The sequence below is a fragment of the Oryzias melastigma genome, linkage group LG14 (genome assembly GCF_002922805.2).
Source record: "Oryzias melastigma strain HK-1 linkage group LG14, ASM292280v2, whole genome shotgun sequence".
Lineage (NCBI taxonomy): Eukaryota > Metazoa > Chordata > Actinopteri > Beloniformes > Adrianichthyidae > Oryzias > Oryzias melastigma.
The window spans coordinates 15,681,917-15,690,675 of NC_050525.1; the positions used below are offsets into that span (position 1 = coordinate 15,681,917).

Sequence of the window (8,759 nt, forward strand, 5' to 3'; positions counted from 1 at the left end):
AATAAGATCTCTTTTTCAACAAGACACAGCAATTATGCCTTATGTGACACATTATTGGAGAACATGTGTCCCGAAAATCGAATGGAAGAAAGTTTGGACTCTATCTTTGAAATACTTCATCTCCAACAAACCTCGGGAGGTATGTTTTAAACCCCTTCACAGGTGCTATCCAGAAAAATCCCGTCTTCACATCGATATAGACAAACATTTCTCCTTTTGTAATCTGGATATTGAAACATTGTGTCATTTATTTTTATTATCTTTATTCTATCACTTTCTGGAAGGAATTTTGTGTTTTTATACGAAATAGGATTCTGGGCGACTTTAACATTTTATATAAATATGTTTTATTTGGTTTCTTTGATTTCCAAAACACCAATAAAAACACTATTATTTGATTAATCTATTTATAATTGTAGTAAAATTTCATATCCACAGGAAACTTAGAGTTCCCTGTGGTCTCTGCCTCTTCTTAACGTGAAGGATTAGGGTTAGATCTTCTCCAGAGCCGAAGGTACCTGTCATTTATTGATCACTGCTTTATTTTTATATGTAAAATTAGAACACATCCTATATTACACCCAGGTTCCACGAAGACATTATCTATGTAATCACTTCTGTGGCCTTCAAACTCCGTCTCAGCTCCGTTCACACATAACTCAAGGAGTGAATTGTCTCAGGTCAGTTAAAAGTGGCACATACAACCCCTTACCCCATGTCAGGCATCTAACCACGGTCCCACAGGCACATTTGAAAGGTTCTCAGAGATTGAAATGACTGTGGCATTGTAATGCAACTCACAGAAAAACATTTTTTTTTTTTTAAAGAAACAAAGGACCAAAACTAGGTTTATTGCTCCTCAAAACAAAAATATAGGTTCTTCAAACCCATCATGTCTGCACTAAAAAATGTTTCAGTCACTTCTCAACTGAAAGGAGAACATAAGAGGCTCCCTCAACACATGATTCTCTTTCCCTTCACTCATGCTGGAGTTTGTATTTTTGTCATTGTTGTGTTCAAATAAAAAAAAAAAAAAAAAAAAAAAAACGTTTTAGCGGAAGTGACGTCTCCCGCGCATGCGGGGTACTGGTCTTGCTTCCGGGTACTGGTGGGGCGGTGACAGAGCTGAACGCTTTGCGAATATATATTTTTTAAACGTTAAAAATGGACAGATTTTCTTGGACAAACGGGCTCCTGGAAATTGATGAAACTTTAGTAATTACGCAAAGAGGAGTCCGGCTGTATGACGGTGATGACAAGGTAGTTTTGTTGTTCATTAGCCAAAATGTTAGCCTGACACAAACACATACTAGCACACAAGTTTAATAAAATACATTGATCGGTTTGAAGTTGCTAAAACATACCGGTATGAAAGTCAAAGTTGGTGTTATGATTATAAATCTATATCTTCCTTTTGTGATTTGAAGTTATTTATTATAATAGATTTTTTTTTTAATTTATGTTGGTTAGCAAGAACACTTCTCAGCATGATGTGCTCTGAAATGTCAACAGGCAAAAATGGAAGTTGGAGTTGTCCTGTTGAGCACACACCGGTTGATCTGGAGGGACACCAAGAACCACGTAAGAAAGCAAACAACCACTAAAGTTACTTTTATGTATTCAATATTTTGATGGAGATAAAGACTATGTAAATAATAGATGTTTACCCACGGTAAAATGCAGTCACATAAATACAAAAGAAATGGTTAACTATTTTTATTTGGAATGCTAAGGGAACGTGCTTGTTGATTTATTTAGTCCTACTCTCCATGGCTGTGTGATATTATGCCATGCATTCTATTTCCAATAATGTACAGAAAAGTTCATTATTCCCAATTCAACCGGGTCTTTAAAAGTAAAATTATCTGTAATATTTTGTCAGGGAGTCCGACAGAACATTTTCACATTTCACTTTTCCCCCACTTTTTGATAGAGTTTCATGTTTATTACAAAAAACAAAACAAACAAACAAAAACAAAAAAAACTAATAAAAATAATTCAAATGTGTTACAGTAATTTTTGAAATAGTGTGACTTTCTCTGTGTCTTAAATGTCTTGTGTAGTTGTGATATCTTTTCATCATTTAAGATTTATTACTGGTATACATGTTTATTATTTTGATTTGGTGTTGTTGTAACTATTATCTGCATTTTTCTGCTCATGTTGAAGGAATGTTGCATAGCCATTCCTCTGTCTCAGATCATCTTCTTTGAGGAGCAGGCTGGAGGAATAGGAAAGAGGTATGCAGATGTCATGGTGTTTTAGGTTATTCTTTTATATATTTACAGCCATTGACCATTGATTATGATAACTTTTTTTAATGTAAAAACTATTGTTGAGAACTTTGATCCAGTTTTGTTTTTGTGTTGTTGCTTAACAAATGATTTATGTTATTCCAAAGTGCAAAAACAGTTATCCATCTGCACCCTTCACCTCCCAACAAGGAGCCGGGACCCTATTCGCAAAGTAAATACTCATATATAAAACTTTCCTTTAAGGAACATGGACAGATTGAGGTAATCTTATTCATACTTAAGGTTTACAAACATTTTGATTTTGAAGTTTTCAATTGCCTGGATTACATTTTTTTTTGCTTGTAGTTTCACAGAAGACTAACAGAAGAAATCACCAAGAAAAGATGGGAGAATACACCTGTTTCACAGCCCATTCCTACAGGAACTGGACTTCAGGTAAGGAGCTGAAAGAACAATCTTTCTCTTTCTTTGTAATATTTTCTGTTCCTGTTGATAAACAGCATTGAGGGGTAAATATTTTAATTTTTGACTAATTTTTAAATATTAAGTTAAACGTTCTAAAAAATACAAAAAACAACATTTGACAACTAAACTTCTAAAAGGATGATAGAATCAATTAGTCAGAAACAACAAATAATTGTGGTCTTCTAATATCGAACTCAGTTTAGATCTAGGAAAAAACACTGTCAAGTGGGTTAGTATGCCCTTAGCCTTCATCTGAGTATAATACTGTTAACTAATTTTACAGGGCTCTTGAGTGCGAACAATTAGGTCACATTTGGGACAAGATTCTTCATTGGTGTGCCTAAAAAAAAAGTCTTGGTTGCACCAGTACACCTAGTCATTCCGTGGCAGAACAAAATACACATAATGTCTGCGAATCCAAATGTCTCCTTCCTATATGTGTGTGCAGGTGTAACAACCTCCAATAAGAGTCATTTTTATTTTAGTGTAATATACATCTGAAGGTGCTTCCACACCGGTCGCATCGGGACGCAATCAACCGAAGTCGTTCACTCTGACTCTGTGCGCACACACCCTGTGCACGTGCGCCTGATGGTGGCGGCAGGTAGAGCAAGAAAAAAATATTTTTTTTTTCCGTTTTTTTTAACCATGTAAAAAAACGGAAAGTGCTGTTAAATGCAATGTGGTCGAAAAGGTGGGTGCACCAAACTTTTGTCCTGGTGCACCTGATAAAAAAAGTTAAGCGCACCGGTGCAACCAGTACAAAAAGTTAATCCAGACTAGAGCTCTGTTTTAGAAGGATTATTTTTATTTGCGCAGTTTGTAACCTCACTTGAAGACTATATTATTTGCCATACATAACCTCTTTCAGCCCTCTTGTTACCCATTTGTGAAGTAAATGTTTTTTTTATAAAATACAAAAAGAGTTTTTATAAAAAAGTATACACCATCTCAGGTTTTTGTGAGTAAACATGTTTTATGCTGTGATGAGCAGCTGCAAAGGAATACCACTAGATGGCAGTATGCTCTGCTGTTGATTTTTATTATTTTTTTATTTACATTTACAACCAGTGTTGGGCATCTCACTTCAAAAAAGTAATTAGTTATAGTTACTAGTTACTTCTCCCAAAAAGTAATTGAGTTAGTAACTCAATTACTGCATCTTCAAAGTAATTAGTTACTTGGAAAAGTAACTCGTTTTAAATTACTCTTTAAATATGGTAATATTTTGTATTTTTTCCTGCGTTACAAATAAAAAAATAATTTACATTCAATAATAGATGATAACCGACAATAGTATACTGGTATAGTTTTCCAATGGAGTCATATTGTCTAAGTTTAGGATACACATGAGAGAGGGTTCAGGGAAAGAATTTTCAATATTTATTTGTCAGAATTATCACACAAAACACTGCAACAAGTGGTATATAAAAAATGTAACTTCACACAAAAAAGGTAAACGTTTCAACTATTAACATACTTCAAGTATCTTACCTACAACTATAATAAAACAAAATGGCTTAAAAAACTGAAAGTGCAAAACAATAATAAATTAATAAACTACAATTATTAACCCATATTTCTGCTAAGAGGAGCAGCTCTCTGCATCTCTTTTTTCTCTCCCAAAATCCTGCAGCCCCGCCCACTCGCTCCGGAGTCTGCTCACTGCGTTGATCTGTGTGCGCTCGTGTCTGTCTGTGTTGTGTGTTTTATAAATATTACCCCGTTTCTGCTAAGATGAGCTACTCTCTGCCTCTCTGTTGTCGTTTTATTAACTCCCGAAACTCCTCACTCCGCACCGGAGTCTATCCACGTTGATCTGCGTGTGTATGTGTCTGTGAAAAACGAAAAAAAAGTGTGCGTGCCTGTCTGTTTTGTGTGTCTCTGTGCTCGCGCGCGCACGTTTGTGTTGTGATTGTATGTTTATATCCGTGTCTACCGCCTGTTTAGACACAAAATTATGATCACATTTGTCAATCGTGGCATTTTATTGTGAAAAACTGGTTATATTTTGAAAAGAAACCGGATTTTCTCATGTATCTTGATGCAACTTGGGGCGCGTAACACAAGCAACTTTCGGGTGCGAAGCGCCCAGCTCCAGCAAGATCATCAAACTTTGAAGTAACGCGCCGCGATTTACACAAAGTAACTATAACGGCGTTACAGCGAGGATGAAAGTAATTAGTTAGATTACTAAATTACTTGATTTATAACGCCGTTAGTAACGCCGTTATACTTAAACGGCGTTAGTCCCAACACTGTTTACAACAACCAAAAATGACATGCCCTTTTTTATTTATCTTCATTTTTTTATTTTTCAAAGATTTTTGCATCAAGTAAGAGCCCATTCTGTATAGTGGATGCATTTCAGTGTTCTGTTTAAAGACACATTAGTGGGTAGTCTGTCTCTTCAAGTGCATTTGGTCGTAACATGTTGATAAAATCTGCAGATTTAATACTCTACAGGCCAAAATAAGTTCATATTAGGGCTGTGATTTTTGATTAATCGCGATTATTTTTTCCAGATTTGCGATGAAGTATTTCATTTTTTTAACCGATTCCCGGCCCTAGTTCATACACATCTGGAATAAAAGTCACTGTTCTGTACCAGTTTCTGACAAAGTAGTTTGTACTTTTGTTTCCAACTGTTCAGGCAGGAAGGACGCGTGCAGTGGGTATCGTTGGGATTGAGCGTAAGATCGAGGAGAAAAGAAAAGAAACGGACAAAAACATTTCCGAGGTAAATGCTTGAGCTCTGAGTAGATAGTCTATGGTTGAACAGTGTTGTCTTGTCTCTATAAAAATCTATCAATAAACCTGAATAACATTTTTTTTTCTTTTTTTGATGAATTTTCCCATCCTTGTGATGCATTCAATTTCCTTAGAGAAACTTCCGGTGTTTTAGAGTTGTGGTATATTCTGAATTTTGTTAATAAATAGTCTATGGAAATATTATTAACTTGCATCTAAAAATGTGAAGTATAAATTCTTCTGTATTTTTGATATTTTAATGTTTTCAGGCCTTTGAAGACCTCAGTAAGCTGATGGTAAAGGTAAAAAAAATCCCTAAATTTACAGCACGATTTATAACATTTTTTTTTATTTCAAATTATATTAATTAATACTAAGCTGTATCAGAACTTTATTTCGTTAAAGTTTGATAAACAGTTTCTTGCTGACAGGCCAAAGAAATGGTGGAGCTGTCCAAATCTATTGCCAACAAGATCAAAGAAAAGCAAGGAGACATAACAGAGGATGAAGTAAGTATTGGTCTTTAACAAAAAAAATTTTGCCCCCAACTTTTAACTTTTTTTTTAAATTAACAGTCATGTTGTGTTTTGTAGACCATACGCTTTAAATCCTACCTCTTGAGCATGGGCATCGCAAACCCGGTTACCAGGGAAACTCACGGTTCGGGCACACACTATCATATGCAGCTTAGCAAACAACTGGGAGATATGCTCCAGGCTCCTTTAGAGGTAGGTGTAAAGGTTTGTGTGTCACTTTAGCTACAACTTTTGGGGTTTTCCTGCTTTATCCTGCACTTTTATGTTTTTGTGACTTGTCTTTTTATTTTTTTGCTATTATCTCAGGAGCGCGGCGGAATGATGGCTCTCACTGAGGTGTACTGTCTCGTTAACCGAGCACGAGGGATGGAGGTGATGCTCACGGACCATATGTGAAAAAAACACAAGACAGTGAAGGATTATTAGTCAACTTTTCCAAAAAACAATGCTCTTATTTTGCTTTATTCCCCCGTCTTTCTCAGCTTTTATCCCCAGAAGATTTGCTAAATGCCTGCAAAATGTTCGACTCCCTGAAGCTCCCTCTGAAGTGAGTTTGACCTGTATAGTTGTAAAGATTTGGGTGCTCTACATTCCTTTTGAGCGTAGTGCTGGGTTGGTGCTTGGCTGAACAAGTTCCAGGGTCTTCCTGTTTAACTTCCTGTTGTAGGAAAGGGTGTCCAGGCCTCCACAGCTGTCATTTCCTGTTGCTTTATCAGAGTCTCTAAAGGAACGCTGCCCTGTTTCCCCATCGCGTTACATTTGTGGCCCTTGTGTCCCCAAATGTCCACTTTTTTTAAATAAAAAAGCTTAAAAATGGTGACCCCTAGCTTCAAATAGTTGATAGCAACGTACATTTCTGAATTTTAACTACAATAAAATGAATGCTAGCATTTTGCATATTTAGTATTTTCTTAGATATAAATTTTAGTTTTACATTCAGTTTTGTTTTTTCGATTTGTACTGGTTTCCAATTTGTTTGCTTGAGAAAAATCAACGCAAAATCTCTTACACATCAACATCAAGCTGGTATTTTGCTAAGAACATTTAACATAAGTACGTAGACAAGTGCCTGTATAAAGAAGAAACGAGAGTTCTTTAAAAAATGGATTTAGAGTTGGTTTATGTCAAGCAATCAAACTCAATCAAACAAATAATCAGTCCTAAATAAACTAAAAAAAGCTAACAGAGGAACTTATATCTATAAAATGTATCAAACTTTGGTGATTATATGACAAAACCAATGGAAAAATAAAAGAACACTTCCACATATATACAGCTACAGGAGAAAATATGTGAACTCTTGTAATACTTGTTTTTATGCATAAACTGGATACACAATTGTGTTCGATAAAAATTTTTTTAAAATTGGTATGATTTAAGCAGACAATGTTTTTCTCTATCTTTGTGATTTAGATTGATTAATAAAATGATGTGTCCATTTTGTGCCGAAATTGAGGTCCTCCAAAAAGGTTCACATACTGTACTTGTGCATGCATACAGTACATGACATGTTAAATCCATCAAATGTGAAGTTTGTCAAAAAGATTTAAAATAAAAGCTTGAAAATGAGTCGTAGGAAGCAAACTTTTATAATCCAGCCCCTATTAAACTTGAACTCTTTTTCATTTACATAGTAATCATAATCCAGCTTGTAACTTCCTGAGTTATTTATACTTAACCATCAAGGTGATCAGCAGATTTGTGGGCATAGTTTAGTAAATCTGTTATTTTTAACATTTATATTATCAATACTTGCATTTTTTTTCTATTTTATCGTATGGACTTCCAGTGATATTTTCCTTTTTGTTGTGTGAAGGTTGCGAGTGTTTGACAGTGGTGTGATGGTGGTCCAGCTGCAGTCTCACAGTGAAGAGGAAATGATTGCCTCAGCTATGGATAATGTCAGTTTAAAAAAAAAAACATTTTATTGGTATAAATGTTTTATTTTCTGATTTATTTTCTGTATTATTCTCTGTACCTACCAACAGGTTGCTGATAAAGGCTCATTGACGGCTGAGGAGTTTGCAAAACTCTTGGGTCTCTCTGTGCTTCTATCCAAAGAACGGTAAGTAACTATTTAGAAAATATGATTGTCTACGAGTAGCCTCTGTTTTTTTTATTTTTTTTATTTCTTACTTTACAATGTCTTCTTTTCATTTTTCATCTCCAGGTTGCTGCTTGCTGAAAAGATGGGCCATCTGTGTAGAGATGACTCTGTTGAAGGACTGAGATTCTACCCAAACCTGTTTTGAAGATTTACTAATATGATTGATGCATATTTTAAAGAAGTCACCCTGTTTTGACAATAATTTTCCAGATCTTGTTCAGCTTTGAAGTCAGTCTGGTTATGATACAAACTTTTATATGTTCATTTGGTGCATTTATAGTTATTTTCTTTTGTGTTTTTCTATTTCTCCATCTCAGATTGAGTTTTTCTTACCAATACATATTCTGACTTTTATTTTCTAACATATTTAAAACAAAATGTTTGCATTCCTTCATCCTTCTGATGAATGAACTGTTCTGTGGTTGCAACAAAAATTCTTCAAGATTAAAAAAATTTAAGGTTTCAAAGCATATACCTCTTTTATAAGCAAAAAAAAATGTTATGTTTCTGTTATTTTTAATTTCATGGTGAAGTTATAAAATAAAAAATCTGATTCTGCAATAAATGACTTCAAATGTTTTATTTTGTTTTTCTGTTCTGAAGAATGTAAGAACCGGCCTGGGTGTGCTGGAAGATTTAACAGAC

General features: G+C 34.8%; 1 protein-coding gene across 1 annotated transcript; it reads left to right on the forward strand.

Moving 5' to 3' along the window:
• The first annotated feature begins 1,164 nt into the window (after positions 1-1,164).
• Positions 1,165-8,682, forward strand: vps36 (vacuolar protein sorting 36 homolog). The gene is made up of 14 exons (XM_024265650.2): positions 1,165-1,260; positions 1,513-1,581; positions 2,170-2,240; positions 2,402-2,516; positions 2,601-2,690; positions 5,374-5,460; positions 5,741-5,773; positions 5,903-5,980; positions 6,065-6,199; positions 6,314-6,379; positions 6,490-6,554; positions 7,824-7,908; positions 7,996-8,072; positions 8,178-8,682. The coding sequence occupies exons 1-14, from the start codon at positions 1,165-1,167 to the stop codon at positions 8,257-8,259; spliced, it is 1,149 nt and encodes a 382-aa protein (XP_024121418.1). The 3' UTR covers positions 8,260-8,682.
• Positions 8,683-8,759: the final 77 nt, after the last annotated feature.